The sequence below is a fragment of the Dermacentor albipictus genome, chromosome 7, assembly GCF_038994185.2.
Source record: "Dermacentor albipictus isolate Rhodes 1998 colony chromosome 7, USDA_Dalb.pri_finalv2, whole genome shotgun sequence".
In the NCBI taxonomy this organism is placed as follows: Eukaryota; Metazoa; Arthropoda; class Arachnida; order Ixodida; family Ixodidae; genus Dermacentor; species Dermacentor albipictus.
The window spans coordinates 95,537,168-95,563,704 of NC_091827.1; the positions used below are offsets into that span (position 1 = coordinate 95,537,168).

Here is a 26,537-nt window from a genome sequence, read left to right on the forward strand (position 1 = left end):
AATATTATTTTGTCCAACTCCATGGCGTTCTAGGGAGAGAGCCATTCACTGCGTGATCTCTCCAACCCCTCGAGCGTCTATGCTCCATCGATCAGCAGTGTCTCAGTGATTTAGAAACCGATGCTAAGAACGTTTGTTCATTTTTAGGACAGAATAAATAAACTGACCGAGATTTCGAGTACAACGTTGAATGTCTAGTAGATTGTATTTCTATACCAGGCATTTTTTTGGCTGCAACGTTTTCCGATAGAATGACGGGAATTTTGCACTTTGTCTTAGTTAAGTGCTTTTTTACTGTGCAAAGCAAAGATACCTGGGAAAAATAGTCTTGGTTCCATTATGTGGTAGTAATTTCCTACCTATTATAATAAAAATCCAGGAACTGCACTGCAATTGTTTCATCGAGGTTTCCTAGTGTGAGAATGCATCAATCGTATACATGGGCAAGGTGTAAGGTAGCCGGTGTGGTTCGAGAGTAGGGCTAGAAGCAGGGTTATCCTTTGCGTGCTCTTCTATACTTGGTAACTTAATGCACCATAGAAAAAATATGGAAACAGGAGCACTGACGACCTAAGCTGAACTCATTTCGTTACTCAGAATAGGAAAGAAAGACGCTATGTGAGTAACGTGTTTTTACTACCGCATGAATGAGCTCGGAAAGCAATATGAATGTAATTTCGATTTTAAATGTCGCTTTTATGATAAGAAGTACACAGATCATGCGGAAGACACTTCATGGTTGTAGAGATAGGCAAACCTTGGCCCAATAACATAATATGATGCAACATGTTTTGAAAGCAATAGATTTACCAGTTCTGCGAGAGCATTGTGTAAAATTTATTGAAAATCCGCTGACATTGTTTTTCAAAGGCTCTTAATGTTGACCTACCGTCGCTACATTTGTAATGTTCTGCGTTTCAAGTTTTTATTGCAATATAGCTAGGTAATGCACGTTTATTGGGTTAAGGCGCAAGGAAATATTCCAAGATCTGCCATAAAATGTTTAAGCTTCATCGGCTAAGATATAACGGTCCCACAAAGCTGCTGATCCCGGAGTCAGAGACAGCTGCTTGCTCAAAAAACAAAGCTTTGCAATTTTTCAATATTCAAAACATAACTATCGACAATACACGTCTACGTTTCCTTAGTCATTATTGGTATTAGCCTAATGTTTTCGCAAAAATCTTTCGCAGTGTAGAATGTTTTATTTGTGGAGTGATTGCTCTTAAAACATTCGCGGAAATGCTCTTCTCGACTTATAAGGAATAATTCTTTTTTTCCAATATCCGCGCTACGTCTCATAAAACAAACGTTCCTTACTTTCTTTCTGGACATTTCCGCACCTCACAAATACTTTTCGCCGCAATCTAACAAATCGTCGGGACCCCTAAACCTATTTTATCTGAACCCCACCTTTCCCCTAAAGTTTAGACTATGAAGGGGTAAATAGGTGCAAAATACTTTCGTGGTGACAAAGCTCTAAAAAAGAATAAATTTCCCAACAGTCGTTCGGTGCCTCAGCGCATACTTCCCACGGAACAACCACAGCGTTTGCTGAACTTGTGAAAACAAAATTATCTACGTAAGCTATAAATTTGAAATGCCCACATTCGTCCACCTACATCAAGCTTCAGCCGATATTGTTCTTGAAAGTCTAGCGAAGGTAAGGCTTCCCGGGCAAAGAAGGTGCTGTGGGTGCGATAAGCACATCTGGAACGAAGCTTATTCTAGCAGCACAAAATGAAGGCTACCAATAACTCTTCATTTTCGTATGATGTTTGCAAGAAACAAAAAAGTGGCTAGCGCCGTTACAACGCGAAGCGCGTCGTTGTTGCCTACGGTGATAACTGCTTTTGCCAGGGCTTCGCTCAGTAAAACGCAATGACGTAAATGGGTGGATATGTATGTAATCACAAGCGCATATTGTTTATCATTTTCTACTGACCATGTTTCACTGGCGAACCAGTGTCACAAAATTATCGCTAGGTGCAGCATGCGCCTTCAATGCATCCGATATTTTTTTAATGCAGTCGTCGACCCTAAAGCGAATCAGTGTTGTCTGTAATCAGTTTACGTGTACGACGCAAATACTGGTGTGCATCCTACAACGTACACCAGGACCAGGGCGAAGGATGAACTGCACGATAACTAATGTACAAATTGCCGACACACCTGACCCGCAAATGAGATCTATACTATCATGCTCGCCGCTGACCCTGCTCTGTGACTACCAATTATTTTTCTGGGCCGACGTTCGCCCCAATATAGAGCTAACCCTTCGCTTTAGCAGTTTTTTTTTCTTTGACGACGCGAGAACGTGGGACCATTATTATCAGCAGAACATAATAAGTTTTTCAAATGAACAGTTTACATCTCCTGCGAACCAGACAAGTGCTGGCCCTTTGAATAGGGCTGCGGGAGGGGCTTTGCCGCGGAAGTGATGTGCACTATTACATACCATATTACACGTGCTCATTGGTGAGAGAGCCAGACGATTTCTGGATGAGAGGCCGTTTAAGCAAAACCGACCACTCTACATGCAGGACCTGTCATTTTCCGCCAGATAAAAAGATATATTTGGGAGTTGTCGCAATCGCTTATGGCATAGATTCACTCCGCTTGCTCAAAATTGAACGCGAACGCATTCTGACACAAACACGCCCACACAAACACACGAACTAGGCGATTGACCACGAATAGCGCCGCAAGTGAGGGTCAGGAACATCAAAAGAAAAGGTTAGATAAAAAATGGCTGTGGCTTAGCTAAGGTTGAACCCAGGATGCGAAGCATACTAGCCTTTATTTTAGTTGTTGAACCACTGTTTAGCCTGGTGAACTGCTGTTGCTTGGCTATATTTGGTTTGGCTAGACGAAGAAACAACTCATGCGTTACTCTGCTTCGCCTTCAAGAGTGGAACGCGACAGCGTTCCCGTCGACCCGCCAAGGGGTGTCAGACAATGGGCTACGGCGCAGCGACTACGCGCCCTGCATTGGACGCGGTGAGCGTCGAGAAACGCAGCGTTCGGCGCGGCAACGAAATGTGCGCCTGAGCAAGCGACGCAGCTCGTTTCTAAGGCAACACCGCATTCACTAGAGGCGCTTTTGTACCGCTTTGAAGCATCGTGTCAGCAAGTTGTATCACGTTTCATATTGATAAGGGACGAAAGAGACCCGTTTCTGTGTTGTTTTTTTAAAACCATGTTAACAGTTTCTATGCCTGATTTTTTTGTTTCTTCAGCCATTGGCCCTCACTACACAATTTCAAGGTTCTTGCGTGAAGTTGTAACGTCCTATCGTTTCCTTAGGGCGAGATTTTCCCTTGAGTACCTCTCCAATGTAAAAAGAAAGCGTCTTATGAAGGATCTCATTGAAAGTGTGTTCCCTGTTCCATTGTATCGGTTAATTTTTCAAGAAGGGCCTGGGCAAGACGTACTTTTATTAAAAGGGCTAAAAATATGTGGATACCGGCGAACGTTAAAACATTCTTCTTCAAGCTTCACACGGGAACCTTGCCTGTTAAAACTTGGCTAGAGGAAAGAGGGATTTATGTGCCATGGGGAAGCAGATGCTTTTTGTGCAACAAAGCTGAGACGATTGAGCATGTTTTCATCGATTGTAATAATGCCATATTCTTTTGGGATATATTACAGAGAACGTTAAAGATAGACCTACCCCTCAATCCACATGGCATTCGTTTTTTACCCCCTGAACGCGATTTTGAACAGATGGATGTTATCTTTTTACTTGGACTGCACGCAGTATGGCGTAGTCTGTTGGCATATAGACATTGCGATGTTAAAGGCCGAACTGTGTATGAATATTTTGTGGAAATGGTTGTGAAGGTACGTGACGTGTACAAGATGAATGACTGTGATGAAGCTGTGGTGTCAATGCTTGATACTTTGACACATATAAAACGAGTGTGATCTATGATCACAAACACTTTTGAGGCTTGTAGCCAAGATGGAAATAAAGAAAAAAAAGTACTCGTGGCTCAGTGGTAGCGCCTCCGTCTCACACTCCGGAGACCCTGGTTCGATTCCCACCCAGCCCATCTTGCAAGAGTTGAGCCAAAGCCACCTAGAAACAAGCGCAATTGCTTATGTACCGCCGCAACGCTGCGACGCCGCCAGCGACGGCGCGAGTTGGAGCCCCGTTTCTCCTCTGTCGTGACGTCACGGTGTCACGTGGTGTGACATGGGGTCAAAGGTCATTGAAGGCGACACCGCCGCGCCTGAGGAGCTGGGTGGAGCTTTCGTAATGTGCTTCGCATAAACATGAATAACCAGATCTTGTGGTAATAACCCTTTTCCACGTGGTGCACAATACATGGTATGCCGAGAAGCATCTCGTTCTCGGACACTAAAATAAAAATAAAGAATATCGTACATAAGTACACAGACGGTATCTCATCCCCGGCGAAACAATAGATAGCGGCTATAGCACGAGAAACAACTTCTGACCCGTCGTCATGGCGTAGCGGCTTTGCCATTCGTTGCAATGCTACGCGTCAGGGCACGGAATCGCATCCCGGCCGTGGCGGCCACATTTCCATGTCGGAGAAATGCAAAACACCCGGGGCCATTGGGTTCACGGTAAAGAACCCAGAGGAAAATTATTTTGGAGCTGCCCCATTATGGCGCGCCCCATAATCGCATCATGCTTTGGCACTTAAAATTTTGAAAGTTTTCCAAGAACACCCTAGTGCCTTTTTTTTTCTTCAAAAATGCATGGTTACAACTCGAGTAACAAGTGCAAAAATTCGTAAATAAACACGGTATTATGACGATCCTTGCTCTTAGGATTGGCGCAAAAGAAATACCAAGGTGCGTAATTTCTACTGATGACGGTACTGTGTAGTTTTGAGCACTCAAGGCATTTAAATGGCTCGATTAAGCAAGCATTAACCTCTGTAATATATGTTACACAGTAATGGGTAGTTCCGGGTTGTTTTTTCGAGGCGACAGCATATTTGTTGAATAGCGAAAGATCATGATTGATGGCTAAGTAGCTTGTTTCTATATTCTATTCTCTTTCTTACAACGATTATTGGTTACGACTAGCTGAGAAACTAGAAAAATTCCAGCAATGAATACGATGAAGTCAACATGATACCGGTAGCGGTCGAAGATATAGTAATAATAGCTCCAACAAATAATTATCTTAAGATAACTATTGTTTCCAATCCGCTTCCATCAATCTTTTAAAAATTATGGAAATCAACATTTCACATTATGCTAAGTTATCTAAATCATTTCATGTAAATATTCAAGTGTTTTCGAATTTTAAAGAAACTTTAGAAGATATAGCTGCAAGAAATGCACTCTATGTTTTAAAGGAATGTTTCAAGTATTTCAGTTATCAGTTGCTATTCAAGTATACAAGTATCATTGACTTTGATATTTTTTTCTCAATTTCTGTAATACTAATGCCTTCCAGCGTGGCCGTAAAATATACCACTAAATGCGTGTTGTATCGTATATAATACGGGCCAAGATTGGCTCATAAAATTACACGCAAGCGTTTCCGAATAAGGGTCACGTTTGTTTAGGCATATTTGACATAAAAAAAAAGACATTGTTGATTTTGTGAACAAAATTAAGAACTCATGCAGTGAGGTGTTACGACTTATGTGATACGGAAATGTATTAGATAGATAATTTAATTATATTATTACTTTGGCGTCTACGTTCTCTACTTGTATGCTTTCTGAATATCATGCCAGAAGCAACGTAGAATTTCCTCTTCTTGCAGGTTCGGAAAAACAGATAACTGGCTCGAACCTGCTAATCTGTCAACTGGGTACTTTGTAGCACACAACAATAGTGAAGGCCTCCACGACAGCGTACTTCGAGGGTCCCTGAAGCAACCGATGCAGCAGTTTGACAGGTAACTACTTCTTCTATTGGCAACAGACTTAAAATTTTAAGTGAATGGAGTAATTATTAGATGTACTGTCAGAAAGCTTGCCAGAGAGCACCAACGGCATGCTTGACGCAGCGCGAGCATAACGATAACGCCTTGTCAACCAAGAACCGGTGCCGACACACTTATGGGAAAGCGTTTAGCTTTTTATTGGGATAAAAATTTTGTGGACACTCCAGCCGGCGGCGCCGTTCTCGAAGCGCTGTGGGGGCATCCTATGTACGTAAAGCCCGCCCGTACAATTTTTTTTCTTTTTTGAGGCCTACAGAGACGCGCGATGCGCAACTAGTTTGGCTACAAAAGTGATAAAACCGAGCGGACACACGCTCCTCCCCCATCGGCTCCACAGCGAACCCGGGACAGCGTTCCGTCTCCTCCCAGTGCTGGCGCGAGCGTTGAGCGCACAAACGCTGGTGTTCCTGCTGAGCAGACAAACAGGCACAGTGACCCCAGTGAACGGCGCCGTAAACTTCCAAATGCGAGAACCCCCGATGGCGACTCTTCGGTCTCATTTCGTGCACCTTCGAGATGCTATTGCTGCATAGACTCAGGCGGCGTTCCCAATCACGCCATTGTTGAGCTCGCATCGTAAGAGGGCTGTTTCTGTGTCAGCCCCCGACTTCACTTCAGCATCATCGGCCGAGGTATGACGCAACGCTAGACGTGGCGATATCTTTGCATGCAAACTGTCTCGTTGGTTTGCGCGGCATATCCTGCTGCAATCGTCTGCGATCGGCAGCGAAGGCGCCAACATGGTTTTGTAACAAAAACAACCTAATAGGAATAATGTGGTCAAACCATTTCATCTTTCATTGACATTTCTGTTTGCTTAGGTCACTCGAACGATCTGCGCACAATCATCAAAGTTAAGATGAACAAGTTGAAGGTTCTGTTTGCGCCAGCGTTTTCTTCCAGCCTTTCGTTGTTCCTTTCAGGTTTATTCATAGTTTTGTACCGTTGGTATACCAAGTCTCCATGGTTTAGGTCGGGTGTTTCAAAATTTGCAGCTTTAACGTCGCAAGGTGCAGGCTCCTAGTAGCCTGCTTACTTCACCAAAAGTATGTTATTTCAAGCGTAAGACGAACAAGAGCATGGTTTTATTTCCGCCTGCGTTCTTCTTTGCAGACCGCCGTTGTTCTTTCCGGGTTTAATCACACTTTTGTGAAGTTCTCGTGCTGTGTCCTAATGGTTGATGTGTGGTGTTCCAAAATTTACTGTGAGAATTTCGCAAGCCGACTCCTGCTGGAACCCCACTTGCTTCAGAGAAAATGTGCTATTGGAACTGTAAAACTAACAAGAGGAAAATTTTCTTTGCGCCCGCCTTCCGTCGTTGCAGACCATTGTTGTTCCTTTCAGATTTATTCACACTTTTGTACCGTTGTGGTATTGAGTCCTAATTCTTTAGGTTTGGAGTTTGAGAATTTGCTGTATCAAGGTCCGAAGCTGCCGTAAACCTATTTACTTCACCGAAAATCTGCTATTTTAGCTTTGCTTGCTCATTTCCGGAGCAGTGCTTTAGCGTTCGCAACCAGTTTTTTTCCTATTACAAGATGAGGATCTCATGCCCATCGTTGGTTATATATTTATTGTTTCAATAAATGCACAGTATATCGCGACGTGAGTGCCAGAAGCTGACGTGTGCCATCTGTAGACGCATAAAGCAAGATAAACATTTGTTGCACTATAAGTAATACGCCGCTATCCCCCTCTTACGCCCTCCTTACGCTTCTTAACCAGTACCTCTTGAAAATTTGGAGGACGCTTTAGCTTCACGTTCAACAGTGGAGCGCGATAGCATTCAAAGATACTTGACTGCTTCAGAGATTCGTGAATGCGTGGAGGATGGCGTTGCAATGAACCGCGCGTCGCGCACCGCTCCTGAGATAGACCTCAAACGGCAGCTGGAAAAGGCGGAGTCTGAGATTTCGCCTAATGAAATTATGTTTTCGCGTGTACTCAAATTAGAATCCGACTCTATCCTGTCTGTAGGTTGTAAGTCGCACTTTACGAATTGACTTACGCATTTATTTTGAGAAATTTAAGGATTAGAACGACAGAAAGCTGAGCTAGTTGGTAAGGATTCATTATGCAAAATAGAAGTGAGGCGTGCAGACAGGACACAAGAGTAGAGAAGTGGACAACACGTGTTGTCCACTTCTCTACTCTTGTGTCCTGTCTGCACGCCTCACTTCTATTTTGCATAATGAAATTTAAGGAGTTCACTAAGGCCTCTCAGCCACGCGAAGGGCCTGCGTGGATCGGGACGCCCCGGTTGGGGATGACTTTTCTCAGACGGACATGGCCGTCGGCGCCAACTCCGACACCAACGACATATCTTTTGCGACACGCACCCTTAACGCTGTCGCGTTAAAAAGTTTTCTCTGACACATAATTAACTGATCTTTCGCAGACATTAGGGCCAGAATTTTTTTTGTTCTCAGTTGAATTAAGAGACCCGTCACGGTATACGTATTCCTTTCTACAGTACGCTGAAATAATCACTTGGAGTTGTATTTTTTCATTTACCTAACTCCATTTTCCGTTTCGCAGGTATGGTGACCACAGTGTCACACGAAACCTGTTCCGCCAACCGTACCTTGACTACGGTTCCGACCTTTTCGCCACCGACATTCAGAGGGGCCGGGACCATGGCCTCCGTCCCTACGTTGACTACGTACAACACTGCCGGAACATTAGTGTGACGAATTTCGAAAACTTAACAGATTTGATGGCTGAATCGAACGTCACAGAGATTTTTAAGGATCTCTATGGGTACGTACACAGCTGATGATAACGCTGCCTATGGTTTTCTCACAGCGTCAGTTGTCGCTATGCTGAGCCCCTAACGAGGAAACCACGTGAAACGTGTTGCGAGCTAATTCAGATGTCGCGTCATTTCTTCATGTTCTGTAATATAATAGCAATATTTTTATCCATCGTCTCATTACCTCAGAAAGTCATATGAGAGCTAATTTCTCGTATAAAGTAAGGTTTACAAGGCACGCAATAGTGAGCCACCAACCACACAGTTAAAGGCCAACTGCAGCAAAATTTAGAACCACGTAAAAAGCGCAGTTTCACATAGTATAGATAAGAAGTAACTTCCATGCAAAATTTTACATTTCTTATGCTGGTTGGTACGTCGCAAAAGTCTAGGAAAAGTAGGCGTTCCTGACACCAAAACGGAATAAAAATACAGCGCCATTGCCCACTGCCGGCACTGACGCACTGCTCAAAACGCCCGATTCGGTGGGACCTCGAAGATTGGACACCGCCCGAGGTTGCCCGCGGTGCGCTGAAAAATCTGAGGCGGCGTACTACGGCATTCGTCGTGGCCGCTTACGACCAGATGCGCGCCTGGTCTGCTTAAGTGCTATTTCAAAGTTCATAGTAGGAAAATTAGGCAAACAATAGCCCGGTTCCTTTGTCAAGATTGCCTCACTACTATATACTGCTCATTTATTAGCTGCTTAATCAAACTAACATTTCCAAGAGCTGACCTTCAACGCATACATCATGTCAAAAAAGGCGGGCGGGTAAGTCTGTCAGAGACGAAGACGAAACACTGTAAATCTTGCGCTATGGATTTTCCAGCGTCATCAACGATCAATATTCACTACTCTTTTGCTAGAGGCACGTTTATTAGAGCCTCATTTGTTCGCTGTACAGAAATGTCGTGGTACAAACAGTCACCATCTGGATTAAAACTTAAGCAGCTAGGTTCGTAATTATCTCGTTCATAAAAGTGCTGCGGCAGCAATAAATGCGAACACCAGACACCCGTCGATGCCGATAAATCTGTGCACCCCAAGTCGCAAACAGCATAAACATATAAACTAACAGAACAACTAGCACGAAAACATTAGCATACAATACAGGTATGTGGATCTCTGTCGAAGCAAATAATCAGTGTTTTTTGTAATCACAATATTTGGCTACACAATAAAAAAATCTGTTGGGGAACAATCATTCAGAGGTGGCCGGTTACTCGAAATCTTACGTTAAGCGGACACCAACATAAAACAAAATCAATTGACAATGATAACATTTTTCCCAATCTTTACAATCGTTCATTTTGCAATCTTAAGTTGTTTATTGGAATAAAGAAAATGAAGATCAAACCTTCAATTCTGAATTCCTTACTCAAACGCGAGCGCACTCCGTAAGTGCGACGTCATAGAGCACGAAGTATTTCGTTTTCTTTGGCATTGAGGTCGTTTCTGGCATAGTCAGGCTTTGTTCAAACTCGCGTCGGGAAAAATTAGAAGACCAATGTGAGCGGAAATTCTTCCTTGCGTTCGTCGAAGTTGCTCGCATATGTTTCGCCATCGCCGCTGCCGATTTCGTCACATCTACCTACTGTGCGCACAGCAGCATATTCATTCATTGATCAATCTGCCATCAAAGGCAGCAGTTTTGCGGCTCTTCGCCATCTTCTCCCTTCGTCAGATTAATCATGGAAGAGGAAGAAGAGAGTTTAAATACTTTTAGCCAGTGTTTTTCTCGAAATGTAGAAGGAACAACTGAAGAACCGGACGCCCAGGAATCTGTGGTGGCCAGTTCGCTCGGCTCTACTAATAAAGCTTGAGAAGTTAAGACACGCCAGCCTTCTTCCAACATACAGATCCTCGCTAACATACATCAAAATGTCGCTCTTCGAGAACGTGTCCTTGTAGAGGCTGTGAGTTTTATCTCACAGCACACGATAATGTTCGATTGCGCCGATAACCATCACTGCTGACACTTTGACATCAATCTTCAATTTATGACTGGGTGTTTACCTGCTAGTCCCGATTTCGATGAAGTGAAATGACTTATGCTTTCGCCATGGGATGAAAATCGGCTCTAAACCGATATGCGACGGCGCCTGGTTTCCCGCCTGCTCGCTCAGGCCCTGCACCGGAGAAGACTCGTTTGAGTTTTGATCCCTTCTGGATCTTTCGAGGCCAAGTGCGAACGTCGCCTAAATGTTCTTGTAACTTGCCAAATTCTTTGCTGTTTTATAAGATGTAGTATTCTTTATCAAGAAAATATTGGCTGTGCCCGAGCAGACGACAGCAACATTGGAGACGTCATGGCTACCTTTTCCGAAACTTCCAAGCGGCGCTACCACCTGTGTTTCCTTTCTCCGCCTGTTCTCGCTTCCCAAGCCCCTTCACGCACTACAAGTGGCTTTTTTGATATTATGAAAATATTATCACAAATGCATCTCAAATTATTTTCCATTTTAAGGCCCCTTTATTATCAACATAGCATAATGATCACTTCTTCAAGAAACCTGAATTTATTGAAAATGGAGAGAAAAGATAATGTTCGCGCCCAGGAGATTTTAAGCACGCCGCTTTCAATATCTACTACTATCTTAAAATCATGATAAATATTTTTTATTGGCATATACTTCAAATGAATTCAATTCTGCACATAAGAACGTGTCAAAACAACGATAAAGTTGTAAGCTACGCCACGGCAGGAGAATGCGAAATAATTTTGGCCACCTGCGATTCTCCAACACGTGCTCAATGAATGCACCGGTGTTTTTGCATTGGACCCGCATCAAAATGCAGCCTGACTTTGATTCCGCACCCTCTGACTTACCAGCACAACACCAAAACCACTGCACCAGCATAGCGGGTTGGCAGCCCGTGCGAAACGCAGCAGAGACAAATAGTCACCTTGCTTCAATGAGCCAATCGGAGTTTAGTACATGTATTGCAGTCTAGCAGTCTGCCTATCATTGCATGATATTTTCCCTCTTTCTGAAACCTCTGTATCCACCCTTTATATATGCCTATGCCTGTAAGGGGATCCAGTGCTCTCAATCTGAACCCTGCTTCTTATCCCACCAACACTTCAAACGTATCTTCCTTATTTCGATAACTGAACAGTGCTGGTATGCGTGGTAGCATTTAGGCTGGGGATGTTCAAGGCACAGGCATGTGCACGTCAGGGAGTAGGAATAAAATATAAAGGGTTATTCAACATTATTAACCTTTTCTCCAGATAAGGAAACCCACTCCATGTACGAGCACTTCAGATCTCTGAGCACATATTAGGACACGTCAGGATCACATGTCCGTGGACTTGAGACATACATGTGAGGAGACATCAGAAAACACCACTGGATCAAAGGTGTTCGCTTGTAGAACAGTCGTCTTCCCTAAGTGTCTAGACTAGGCAGTCTTATGACTGTGTCTGGGCCAATCCTAATTCTGAAATCTTTCGCGAAATACCGCCCAGGACGTCGGCCCGTTCTGCCGAACTCCACCTCAAATGTTGCGTGATCACTCCCGCATACGAGGCAACTTCATGTCGACGCCGTTAGCATGGAACTCCATGTCGACGCCCTTCCCACGACATCAATTAGTGGGCTCGTCGTGACGGTCCACTTCCCGGAGTCAGGTTCAGGTAGAGTGGTCTTCGCAGAAGTTACCGCAACCGTGAAGGGTGGTGGCTGTTCTCGCCTAGAAGTAAGCACATTTATTTGCGCGTCACAAGCGATGTCGGGCCCCGTCGTCTTCTAGGTGGGTGCTGAAGAAAGGGGTACCTCGCGAGCAGCAAGAATCCTCATTACTGTTTTGAGATGTAATACCAGTTAGTTAGTTCGACGTACATATATTTGTGCACTTTAGCCACCAATGTTTTCGCACGAAAGTGTTTCGTTCTGGGCTCCACCCAATATCTGTCTGACGTACGTACATCACGCTAAACGCTATTATTGTCAAGCTAGTTTTCTAGCATTAGCATGAGATCGTACTACCTTGCCGTTTGGGTAGGATATATTTGCTAGGGTAGCGACAAGACGCTCTAGATTAGGAACAAGGTAACCTAGCCATCTGGTTAAAAAGGTAGAAAAAGAACTGACGAGTGAACGCAAGCAATTGACGACTCCAGAAGATGGGCAACCCTACGCAGAATTGCGGCTGAAAGCCACCATTCCGCAAAGCGATCACGATCGCTTTGCGGAATGCTGACGTGCCGGCTACGCAAGGCGACAAGGCTAAAGGTCAGCATGACACGGGGTGCAAGGGCATCGCAGCGCAAGCTGCAACTTTCGGCAACGAGGAGCAGAGACGCCGTCGACTTGACTTCGTTGCGGATTAGAACATGCGAAAAATAGAAGCAGAGATAATAGAGCCGCTGTGTGTGGGCGGGTGATCCTGATTACGCGCTTCCGAGGAAAGCGATTATGGAAGTGATAGCTATAGTAAAACCACAAGTCTAGGGCACAATGGAGGAGGAGAAACTAGTAGTAATATTAGGAGTGATTAACGTACTGCAACGACGGTGGATAGGGATAGCGAAGCAAATATCCAAAGGCTTACCGACCTGCTCAATGGGCAAATATGTATGGGAGGGTGCCACAGAATGAATGGGGCAAGAAAAGGCGGAGGCGTGACCATAATAATTAAGCGAGGTATGAACTGGCTAAGGGAAAAAGAGACTTGTCAGGTATATTTATGGATTAACGGCGCACGGAAAGTAAAAAAAAACATGGCTTGGAGTATCTTACCTAAGACGGCTAGTGATTGCACAGAAAAGAATAAAGAATTGATTTATTGCATTAGAAGCGGCAATGAGATCCAGAAATGGGGCCAGGTGATAGTAGTAGTGGAATGAATGCGCACATAGAGAATTCAGACGGATGCATTTATTAACAACGACTCTCATCTGTGCGATTAACAGCACCATATATTAGCTAACAGGGAAAATAAGTATCATGGACAGGTAACCTGTCAATACTAAAATAGGCAGTCATGTATCGACAAGTCATTAGTCAGAAAAACGGTCTACGAGCACTACACCAATTAACATTAACATTGTTGATGTTAATGTTAACATTAACATTAATTAACATTAACGAATGTAATTTGGCAGAGATGCTAACGCAAAACAAAAGGCACTAGCATCACAATTTCTAGAAACAAATTACAAGCACTGCCACAGATTGCAAAAGAGAGTATAAAGAAGAGAATGGAGCCATTTACTACAACAGTCAAGGAATGTAAGGAACTGGTGGACATCATACAAGAAGAGTAAGACAAGCAGGTTAAAGCATTGGAAAAATGAAACCAGGTTAGTGGCGGAACAATGAAATAAAGCAAAGTATACCAGGGCATAACCAGGCGTCTAGGGATCATCAAGAAGCCAAGAAGTTGGTATTAGAGGAAGCAGAAGTGCTCCATAGATGGAACAAATACCGAGAAAGAAAAAGGGTGGCGAGCATAACATTCGCAACACAGGCAAAGGCGCACGAAAAAGTAATAGAACCATGTAATAGTCGTCGGCACTCCAACAACCATTTCTAAACTGCTCTAAGAGTTGAAGGTGGTAACATCTTCGAAGGAGACCATCCGCTGCGGTACACCAGAGACGTTACTGTGGATAACCTTGGGACAAAACACATCGTAGTTCAGGCCCAAACAGTGCCAGCAACAACAAATAAGCCTGAGAGATCAAAGTTTAGCAGAGAAAGTATGGTGACTGGATAAAATCAGAAGAAAATGCCCCTAGCAGTAACTCTGCAGGACCCGATGAAATTCCGGTACAGGTAATCAAAAACGTCGGCCTAAAGAGCAAGGGACTGCTGACTAGGCCCACTGAACAAGTGATCAAAACGAAGAAAATTCTAGTTCGATGGCGTAAAAGCAAGATGAACGTCATCTACAATGGCTAAGGTGATAAAGATAACACGAGCTCGTACAGGTCCCTTACAGCAATGTCGCCGATATATCAAATGGCGATGCAAGCCATAAAATTCCAACTGTCATAATTCTTGTAAAGAAATGACCTGCTGAGGTAAATAGAGAATGGGTCCAGATCAGGAAGACGCTTACAGGAAAGATGTTTGCTTACTAAGGGCATAAATGCTCCGGTAGCTCAGAATAAGACATTATGGACGGCATTTCTATAGATACCTGCCATGGCTGCTTAGTGGCTATGGCGCTTGGCTGATGAGTATGAGGTCGCGGAATCGAATCCCGACCACAGCGGCCGCATTTCACTGTGGGCGAAAAGCGAGAACACCAGTGTTGTTAGATTTAGGTGCATGTGAAATAACCCCAGTAGCCCAAACTTCCGGAGTGCCCAACTAGGGTGTGCCTCATAATCAAATCGTGGGTATGACATGTAAAACCCCATAATTTCACAGCATTTCTAGATGTGAAAAGAGCCTACGACAACGTATAAAGGCATTTGTTATCGGACGTTGTCAAGCATGAATGCATGGACAAGGATTTGGTGGAGCTGCTAAGGGAGATACACAGAGAAAACCCAATTCGAATTGTATGGGAAGGCCGAAAATATAATGAAGTGGTGGAAGTTCACCAATGACTGATGCAACACTGTGTCAGTCTGCGTTGTTGTTCACGCTTTACGTTATTGGCATAAAAACACGACTGTGGAATAATAAATTAGGGTTTGATTTATCATGCGTACATGCGGAATGGACAAATGGTGCAACAGAAGGTCCCTGGACTGGTGTATGCAGACGACATATACTGCCACTAGCCGACTTTGCAAGAGGTTTACAGACATTCGCTAATATGTGTGGCAACGCATCGATAAATGTTGGCGTTAAGTTTAAGATAAACAAATTGGGAATTTTGATCCTTAATAAAGCGACGAATAATTACGTGGTGTGAATTCAACATCAAGTCAGGCCCATAGTCAAGCAATACATATATTTGGCGTATAATAAACGAAGTAAGCATTTATTCAAGCGCCCATCAAGATATTCTGAAAATAAAATGGCAGTGGAATGAAGCAATAATAAACCATGGAACACTTTGAGAGAAAAAAATATAATGCACTGCGTGGAATCTGGAAAGCAATACAGCTACCAGGGCTAAAGTTCGCAAATGCCATCCAATGCTTAAAATCTGATATCAAGTCGGGGCTTGATAGGCCAGATCTTAGGCCAGTTGGTATTGGGCGGCACGGTAACCGCAATTGAGACTATCCAGGGTTACGTGGGTTTTATACAAGCTGCATTCTGTTCCCGCTTTATCTTCAAACTATCTTTGAAATTGTTTGAGTGGGTATTTCTGCTCTTTCCTTTATACGTGGTTGTGGTTGTCGGCCGTGGTTGAGTGACTGTCGGCTTTCTTCGCGAGTCCCCTGTAATACCGAGCGCTTCCGCTCACTTCGCCCACATGCCACCACGCCACCCGAAGCCGGAAGCTTGAAGTCCTCGCAATTCAAGGCTTACTATAGCAACCCAGTGGTTGACCATGCTGTCACTGCCAGTTCACCAAAGGCGTGGCACAGCACAGTTTATATCAATTCTAGGGAATCTAGACTCCGAGCACCGATATTCGCATGCTGCTTCTGAGGAAAAAATAAAAAAGCCGGTTTAACCCAAGCATGCAGCAAGTTGACATTCCTACGCTCTGTAAAAGAGACCATGTAGCTTGAAATCCTAAAACAGCAATTGTCTTTTCTCCTTTGGTTATTGCAATTTCTTGCATATTTTATTTTCCCTTCACCTTTCACTACTGCCATTTTTATTATTTTTTATTTAACTGTACAGTATAGAGATTCACTAGTGGAATGTATCTTGTTTAATTCTACCCGAATATCCATTTCATAACTTATATTGTTAGTATTTTCAAAGGCCACTACTGCCACCACCAATTAGGCTTTTAAATTGAAAGATTTTTCTTTATGAAACTTTACACATTTGTGCTTCAAACATGGTGCCATCTCTCAAGCTTTAAAATAGGTTCCTACAAAAGCCGATAACTCTGTTTGAACCTGTCTAATAAACCCGCCAAAAATTTCGTTTAATCACTCATTCACAGTAGAACCCTGCATCGTATACGATTAACCTAATAAAGGCTAAAGTGATGAATGAATAATCGTTAATTGAATAAAAAACTCATTGAACATTATTATTTTCCTTTGACTCTAAGTGGCGTGCTCGGCGAACGGAAAAGCAAAGGGACACTGAATAGGTGCCGACAATCCTGCTCTACTGCAGTCTCTCTCTCGCCGCATGTGCTTCCTTCGCTGCTCATCCTCCAAATTTGCTCTTTCTGATCGCTGCGATCGTCGGAACCACGATCACCTTGATCGCCGCGATCGAGAGCAACTGTCAAGGCATAGGTCCAAGTCAATTCAAAACAACAACAACAAGAAAACAAAAGGCGCCGCTGGCCGCGCGCGCTTGTTTCGCGCTTTGCAGGGAAACGGCGTGAGTGCAACCACGGCACTTGCCAGCTCGGGTGGCAAGGTGACGGAATGTCGCTATGTTTATCTTTATTTAGGCGGTCTATTAGGCATTCGCACGGACTCATGGATGCCTTGCGCACTCGGCTTGCCATTTGTACATGAGCACATGCGCACCGCTGGCTATCTGCATATAATCACGCGGACTGCGCGCCTGCGTGGGTAGTTGTGCGGTCAGCTGTGCAACATTCACGGAAATTTGGTAAAGCTCATATGTCCTGTTTCACACTAAAGACGAGAAACAGCAAGCTATAGCGGCAACAATAAACTCCTTAATTACAAGATCTTAACATTTAAGACGTATGCCCAAGAAACGCTGCATCTTTTCGTTGCGTGCAACATAACATTGAAACAGTACTCTCAAGTGGACTGAATGGATGGATGAATAACTTTCTTGAGGTCCCTCGGCGCGCGTGATCAGCGCGCAGTGGGCCACTCCCACGTCGGGACAGAGAGGCCATGCCCCTCCGCCCCGTCGCGGGCCCGATGGGCAGCCCAGAGCTGTGCTTCAAGGTCTGAGTTGCGTAGACCTCGGACCCACTCTTCCTTGGTGGTCCCGGCCCCCGCCGCTAGGGGCAACCCCAGAGCATGAGCAAGACTAGCTATATCTGTGCAAAAGCGACACGCATTGTGATGGTGCACGTGCGGAAAGAGTTTGTGCAGGAAGGCCGGGCATGGCTAGGTGCCCATCTGAAGCCGCCTGTACGTGACTTCTTGTGTTTTATTGAGTGCTTTGTGCGGTAGAGGCATGGTTCTCTTGAGTGACTTTTAGTGCTGGGTGAGATCAGTGGAAGTGACGAGAGGGTCGCGCCGACTTTCCCATCCTGCCGTGGAATGGAATTCTTGAAAGGAGCACACAAAAATATAGGCATGCCTCAAATTTTCTTTTAGAAAAATATGTTCCCTGTATTTACTGTGTCAATGGACCGCGTTTGTTTACAGGATCGGAGATGATGGCTGAAGGTATAGGCCACTTACGGAGACGCTCGCAGTACAGCTTGGTTTGGTTAGGATTACCTTCTATGGCAGCGCAAACCGTCTTTGGGGGATCAGTCAATCTTTGGATATTATTCCAAAATTGCTGCTATTACTGCAGTAGGTAAATCGTCGGTAGAGAATGAATAAAACATTACATGTGAAGAATGTGAGAAAATTTCCTGAAACAACTATAATTTCCTCCACGGCTGAACAAGCCTCCGTGTAATAGGTGTCAAGGAAGGAGGCTCCTGGAGGAACAATATTCGGGAACGAAAAATGTAAAGCAAGTTGGCTGTACCTTGAATCTAAAATGTTTTTTTTTTTCTTAAAGAAGAAAAACGGTGAGAGAATAAAAAAATATGTATGGTCTCGACTTCTCCGGAGATTGGGCACAGAGAGGAGGGAACCAGACCCGCCCTGATACGGTAAAAATTTATTACTAGTATTCGAAAACATAATCGACCATCCAAGTTTTTTCTCTGCTTCTACATTCCTTTGCACAGTGCATTATTATAAAGAATTGTTCAGGAAATGTGCCGCGGCCGCATGCGATGTGCATTAGACATTAAATATTTCCATGACACGTTGTGATGAGATCCTTTCACTTAATTAATCCTAGCTGAGGCATTGCCTCAACGCATGAAGTGACGAAGTTGTTCGTTATCAGACTCCAGTCCATTCATTAAGGAACATTGACCACAAGGAGGAGCAGAAACTCTACAAACTAATCAAACACACACACGGAAAAAGAATTAGGTCTCCAAAGAAAGGGTCGGACTCAGAAAGGGCATACAGTTTCATTCTGCAGTGAAGTTACGAGATGAACACGAGGTGGCGACGGAGGCAGCCCTCAGAGCACAGAAACAGTGCTGCATACACTGTTGAAGAAAAATCCTCGTCGCGCTTACGCGAACACCCGGGATCCAGTGATGCAGGAGTAAGTCCGGTTGTGACTTTGAGAACAAGGGCAGATGGCTTTGGCACAGTAGAGGTCTTGACGCCGGACACCAAGCCAAATGGCTTCACCTATGCCATTTACTTATTTCCATGTACTTATTTTCCAGACGTCGCTCGGCACGTTCCTGCGTGCGATCGTGCGAACGCGGTGACACGCCCCTGGAAGGTCACCCTGGTCAAGTAGAACGCACGAAGCACGGTCCTGACGCCCGACCACTCCACTCCTATGCCTGGAGTGCTGGCGAACTCCTTCCTCCACGCAGTCGTGTTGTGCCACGTCCCCTCCGCTCTTTCTTACTCCTCTTTGCTCCCCGCTCGCTTGTTGTTGTTGCTCATCGAATTATTTCTTCGGCGTGCTCATGCCACCGCTGCAGCGGGTCATCGTCGCCTTCGCATGGCTCACCCACTCCGATCACGGCACTTGCGCACTTGACACATTACACGCGTGTACCAGACGCAAATGATGCAAATTTGCAAAACCTATCACAGTGAGGGTAATCAAGTGAGCAAGTGAGCGTAATCGCCGATGATGAGAAAACAAAACACTTGTAAGAAAGAAGAACTATAAAACACCGCCCCCTTCACATGCCGCGCGGTCAATTCGCGCTTCCAGATGCCAATTTTACCTTCGTCAGCTTTCATCACTGCGGCGCGATGCACAAAATATGCGACTAGAAATATGCCACTTCGCGCAATCATAATTGGCAACATCTAGTTTCCCGCATCTCAGTTTTTTTTTTTTTTTGACAGAACACTTGGTGCTTCTTTAGAAAAATTTAGGTAACAATTGCAAGCTACGCTGCCGACTGCCCCCACTGAACGTTTATCTCCACAGGTCTGGTCTGGCTACATCGCCCTTGTGCCCTTTGTGCAGTGAGAGGGAATCACTGGAACACTTCGTTTTGGCATGCCATTGCTTAAATATTCAACGAAAAATATTTTAATAAGAAGCCTTTTAAAAGCTTCGCTTGAATTTGACTCTTCCTGTAACTCTTTCCTTTGGGGCTACCGTACTGGGTTACAGCCACAGTAACGTTTGTGAAGCCATCTGCATATTTGTGCACGAGACAGACAATTGCGTGTTAGAATTCTTCTAAATAATTACCGTGCTCACAAAATTCACAATATATCTAGATATCTGATTATTCATACCTGTAACAGTAGACACTTCAAATTCCATTTCCAAGATGCTTATTCAAAAGAAATGCTAACAGTTCCTTCGTAACCCGATTCATGGCCGATCCCCCAGAGTCGGTTGCGCCACTTCACTGGGGAACAAGAACAAGAACAAGCTCAGCTGTCGTTGCGGCTGTTGTGTTTCTGGCTGTCGCTCGACGCCTCGAATATGCCTCGTCACACTGTTTAGTATTTGCATGATTCTCGAATCTTCAAAATAACCGTCTCAGACGTTTATTGGCGTTCTATTTTTTTTTCACAGAAACGTCGCTGACATTGACTTATTTTCCGGTGGCCTTTCCGAAAAGCCAATTGAAGGAGCACAGGTTGGCGAAACGTTCGCCTGCATCATCGCTCAGGTGTTTCACGGGCTCAAATTCGGTGATAGATTTTACTACGAACATGGCAACCAGACGGGCTCCTTTAAAGAAGGTAAGTTTGGATACTTCTGGATTAAAAAGAAACAGTGTACTCTAACTTTCGGCTCGTGTATGAAAGCGGCACTAAGTTAAAACAATGAAGTGGCCATAACGATCGGTATTAAGTCAAACAAAAAATACATGACTAGAATGTTCTGCTCAAGGCATTTCATGCAATTTAGCTGCAAAGAAATTTAGAGTAAACATCCAACAATTTTGCCGTAGTACTGGTAATCCGGTGCACTTGGGCAGGTGCGTCTTGAAGGTAGGCTATTGCGCAAGATACTCAGCATAGGGAGACAATTTTGGAACAGAAAGCTCTACTAGAATGGAGAGGAGGACGCGTTGAAAAACCGGTGAGGGAGGTGTGTAATGCATGACCTTTATGCGTGCACCTAGGACAAAAATAACGCGGGTGACTATAATTTAGAAATGCTCACTCACACAGGTGTGCCGAATACATTAGAATAAAAAATTCAGTTCCTATAGGATCGCGACCAATTTAGCCTTGAGTGCCTGCGGCAATTGCCTTTAAATTGTTTGTCTTTCTACTGGTGATGAGGCAAGCATACAGTGGTTTTTAAGCAAAGGTACAAATGTCATATATCGGTAAGAAAACGACAAATGAAGTTTAGTATAATTACGGTGGTCTTAGTCACAATATTACCCGCTAAAAGTTTTGTGCGGTTAAATTCCGCAAAATATCTTGACAGATGATATGATCACAAGAATAGCTACTCAAACCAAATGATGTTCTTTAAATTATTACCAAAGCTTTCATTTCATGGTGTGTTTTGCAAAGATTGTACCTATTATTTGAATACATTTCCGCCAGTGAAAGGTTGTATGTTGTATTTCATTGCCGCAACTATTTTTTGTTATTTTATGCGTCGATTCAATATTAAATATGCGCTTGTTTTACGACATGTCATAGAGGCGCTAGAAGTTAATAGAATGCAGGATGTCGGAGAAAGCTGAATTTCGTACATAATGGTGCCTGTGAGGTTTCTCTGCAGCGTTCTTTACTGATACTGCTGAAGGGACTATTTTGAAAGGCTTCATTGAGACATTTCTTTTTATGTTTACGTACCGTTCACCATAGCCGAAATGGTTAGGCAGTGCCAGAAACACCAACTGCAAAAATCTCTTTCTTCAAATTGCATGCGAATAGTTTATCCGCGGAAGCAAGGCGGTAGGAAAATTGTATTTTTTACGCGGTAAATAAATACATCCTAATAGAAAACACGTACATGCTACCTAACATGACTTTGTGTTGCCTAGATGTGTTATTGCGTAGCAATATACACCAGTGCACCGTAGGAAAAGGTGTTGCCGCTAAAAAACAAGCGTGGTTCCTACTAATATAAAAGCACATGAGGTATCACATATGACGTATATTGGTCATAGTTCTCCGAGGTTTGTAAGAAAGTCGCATACTACTTTAGAGTGGAAGAAATCTTCAGCTTGTAAGATATAATTTATTATGAAGGTGTCATGCAGTTTAGAGAGGTACTTTCGGTCATGTCTTAACGACGTTACTGGTTCATTATCTATGCGTGTTAGCAACAGTGAGGAAATTCAAACCATCTTTGAACCAGAGTGGGAGCTATTTGTGTGTCTATACTGTGAAGTTCGTATACTATATTGGACAAGTTAGAAAGAACAAAAGGAAGAGTGGCTAAGTCGTAATATGTTCGACGAGGAACTTTCGTTTCCATCGTCTTATTCGTCGCGTACATTGGTGATTTCTTTGCTTTCTCTCGTCATAATACTTGCAAAAGTAATGAAGTAGTCTTCACTATTGAGTAGAATGGAATCAATGAAACATAAAAGGATTTTTTCCACAATTACCAATAACAACTGTTTAGAAGCATCATCCTACAGGGCACCGGAAAATTAGTTGGGACAACCTAAATTAGCGTTGTACAATGGCTGGCATTTTCACTGAGTGCAAAGTGCTTCAACTCTTGGTTTTGCATTTTCTTTGTTTTTTGTGTGTACCACATGAATAGACCAACTAAAGTCGATTCGGAATGTCACATTGGCCTCCGTCTTCTGCAAGAACATCGCAGGCTTGTCCTGCATTCAACGAAACGTCTTCCTTCGCCAGGACAGCAAGTGAGTATCGAAAGCACTGTGTTAGCCTGCCATTCATTTGTGTCAGGTTCACCTCACAGTTTAGCTGAATAATGACACACTAAATTGAAAACATGCCTACATTTAAACCATAATGGTAGTGTAAGGGTTTATGTAAAGTCAGATGTGCGGTCGGCCAAGGCAAACCCCGCTTTCTCATAATGTGCACATACAAGTACACACACTAGCACTATTTCACATAGTTTTACGGGACGCTCGTCAGCTATGGTACCGAGGTATGTTGATGCCGCTTCGCACCGAAATAACGTGATATGCCAGATGGCGGCTGAGTCTGTAAGCGCCGTCGTAGAACGACGCCCTATAATAACGTTTCTTAAAAATAAGCCCAAAATCTGACTAAATATCACGCTGAAATTCAAGCTCACCATGTTTATGACGATGAGACGGCAAGCTTCCCAATAATAGTTGAGTGGCGCAAATATTGTCGAAACGGCAAAACGGGAATGCGAAACAATCCCGAGTGAGGTGGTTCGTCGGTAGTGAAACCAAGAAGGCCAATTTTGTGGATGAACATCGTATCATTTACAGTGTCTTCCTTCCCTCTGTTAGACCAGCAACGGCCAGTGCCACCGTAAAGTTCATTAGACTGCACACAGTACACTCAGAAACAAATACCCAAGCTTGATTACTACAAGCTTTCTCTTAATCCAAGGCAATCTTCGTCAAAGTACAGTGTATGCGCACAAACTCAAATGGGCGTTACAACCATATCGGCCATTATTTCTCCACTTCACTCCAAGGGACTATTATTTGTTCGGAGCATTGAAATAACACAATGAAAGGAGCACACTTCCGCCAGCATTATAAGGTAAAGTAGGCTGTTCATTCATGAAAGCGACACAAAGAAATTTCTTCCTATGCTCTTGGCTGCTATGAGCTGCCTAAAATCGGCGATAAATCTGTCCATTTCAATGTGGATTGCCTCGATCAATGCGACCGCTTTCATGCATCTAAAGCATGTTTCGTAATCCTGGAATATGAAAGGTACTGTTTGACTGGGATGCCTTCGTATTTTTCTCTCCAAGCTCAACGACATATATATATATATATATATATAGCCGCGAAATCGCATGACGCGTAAATTATTAGAGCAATATAAAACGTGTCTAACAGAATCTCAGGGCATTATAACGTAAAGTTGCTCCAGGCATTTCTGTTTATTTCTCCAGTCAGCCCTCCACGATTGGTAAATCATTTTTGGGGCCACCTCCACTTCGCTTATCTGTCACGTGGTGCCAAAGAAACCACGAAATCTCTTTATCTGACATGGCGTGTACACGGGCATGATTAGACCGAAGAAAAGAAAGAAAAATTATTTCCTATTCTGCGTATTTTCACCATCAGCCCTCCGCTATTGGTAAACAGTCTTCTGTCTGCACACAATTCGCCTTTCTGATGCTTGACGTAACAAAACCGCGAAAACTCACCTCGTCAAGGTGATTTGTGCCCATTGAAGATGCATCATTACGCCGAGAAAACGTAATTTTTTGCGGAATCGCCAGAAACTTTCCCCTTATGAAATAAATAAAAGGTGGCCGTACGCCGATCGCTGTGGCACTGGCTACTAGAAATTGCCGGGAAGAATGAATTTTTTGCATATAAGAAATGATTCTATACCAGCATAGACTTGTCGAGCCGTTTCGACACATAGGCGACGTCACTTCGACAGCTTTTCTTCACTGAGGAGCATTTTTGGCGGCATTTTCGGCCCTTCGTTGCACGCCGCCGCAATTTTCTACCATCTACCGAAAGCTGAGCAATGAGAAGCCGAGGAATCAGCGAAGCCGGCACTACCCTCCTCAAGTGGCTATCTACTTTCACTACGCTCTACCAGCTCCGCCAATACCCTCTCCTCTTCTACGTGCTGCTCTCCTCTTGTCAGTTAACTGGATAAGAAAATAGCCTATAAAGCAGACAATGCTGTTCGCTTTGAAAGATTACAAAATTGACATCCTATAAACGAGGATAGCGTTTGATTGGCCTGCTCAAACAATGCTACGGGTCACTGCCAGATACTTGCGTCAGTAGTCACGTGTATTTCACGTCAAGTGATTGAAATAAAAGCAGATTGGAATGGTATTACCTTCCAGGGCCCCTACTTTGCTGCTAATAAGCTCATTTCTTTTGCTAACAAGAACGTGAGGGTTGCGCGAATATAGATGTGTTAATCGCTCCAGAAGCCCGATGTGAATAGATCTTTTACAAATCTTTCACTTTTGCTATTGCTTTCCACAGTCGCCGCACTTTGTTGTGTTTTCCGCGCAATGGTGCCGTTAGATTCGCCTGACACTTGCGTGCTAATCTTCCTTTTCGTTGACCCTCCCCCTGGACGCCAAAAAACAACATAACATATAGCTAACGTTACTTTTGTTAATCACTCTCTTCATGGTTTATATAAAGAAAGGGATAAGTCAATAAACAGGAAGTGATCTATTTGTGGACAATATCTGCATTGACCAAACACGTTAAGGACAATAGAAACGTGTTCCGCAAATATGTTATGGAGTCCATGTCCTACGTCAGCGTAATGTGTCCCACTCCTTTAAATTTCTTGCCCCCGTCCCGCAATGAAATACTATGTCGCCATCAACAGCCTTTCCCCTCCCTTAGAACTAATATTGGTATTTAATATCCGTAAATTTATTTCCGCCATGCATTACATGCAATGTAATGCATGGCGGAGGTTGGCGGAGATTACATGCAATGTAATGCATGCATGCAATCCACATAATTAAATTCGAAACGCAACTGCTTCACTTGGTCTCTATGTTGTGCCACTGACTCAATTTCGCGACTTCGGAGTTGACAACCATGATGACCAAGAACTTCGTCTTCATATAAGCTGACTACTTTGAAACTTTTTATGCTACGTTTACAGAGCAAGAGAGATTAACAATACACTAACGTTGCCACAAGTACAAATAATTATTGTAATGTCATTAAGCTTGATGCCACATTTAAAAGTATACCTATTGAACTCATAACTTTCCCCATTCTCTCGGCTACAAAAAATGTTCCTTAACAATATCAAACCTACCAGGCTTTGTTCTTAGTCACAGATCCAGCTGAAGAAAAAAATTATCATGGCCTTTTTCTTGTCAAAAATTATTCATGTTGTTAGAAGGCCTGCATGAACGAACTTCACTCTGTTTTGCCAGTCGCCTGTTCCATATCGAATAGATGCGCATTTTGATAGGGATGCTCCTAGAACCCCAGTCATAAAATCCATCAATCGGTAAATAATTATTGAGCTTCGTGCTGTTTACCTGCATATATTTTATTTACAGCAACACCGACCTGGTAGCGTGCACGGAAATACCAGACATAAACTTGACCTTGTGGGAAGATTCGACCAGTAAAGAGCACACAAGATAACTATGAAAAGACCCTGCGCAGTCAGCCTCATAAATGAATGTCTTCAAAGTTTGTGTACTGTAAGCGTATTCCTTCATCCCCCACGCATTAGCGAACCTGTTTCAAAGGAATCTAACAACTTCATTCCGAATAAATGAATGTCATATGTGATTCAATCTACTTATTGTCATTGCTGTAGAAATGCCTAATTGAAAAGCTTCGTTTGATGCATGCGGACCCTCATAAAATGTGGAAAAATGCAAAAGTGTGCTGACTTTAAAATGCCTGACACATCGACATGCATGAATGAATATGCCCCCTGTAGAACATCTGCAATGGCATGC

At 43.6% G+C, this 26,537-nt stretch overlaps 1 protein-coding gene across 1 annotated transcript in view; it reads left to right on the forward strand.

The window, feature by feature from the left end:
* The window catches only part of LOC135896988 (salivary peroxidase/catechol oxidase-like), a 122,073-nt gene extending 95,767 nt beyond the window's left edge, over positions 1-26,306 (forward strand). The window contains exons 12-16 of the mRNA XM_065425550.2: positions 5,756-5,890; positions 8,477-8,698; positions 20,526-20,695; positions 22,695-22,800; positions 26,127-26,306. Coding sequence (XP_065281622.2) covers positions 5,756-5,890; positions 8,477-8,698; positions 20,526-20,695; positions 22,695-22,800; positions 26,127-26,214 — 721 coding nt within the window. The 3' untranslated portion in view covers positions 26,215-26,306. The remainder of the gene's footprint in view (positions 1-5,755; positions 5,891-8,476; positions 8,699-20,525; positions 20,696-22,694; positions 22,801-26,126) is intronic.
* Positions 26,307-26,537: the final 231 nt, after the last annotated feature.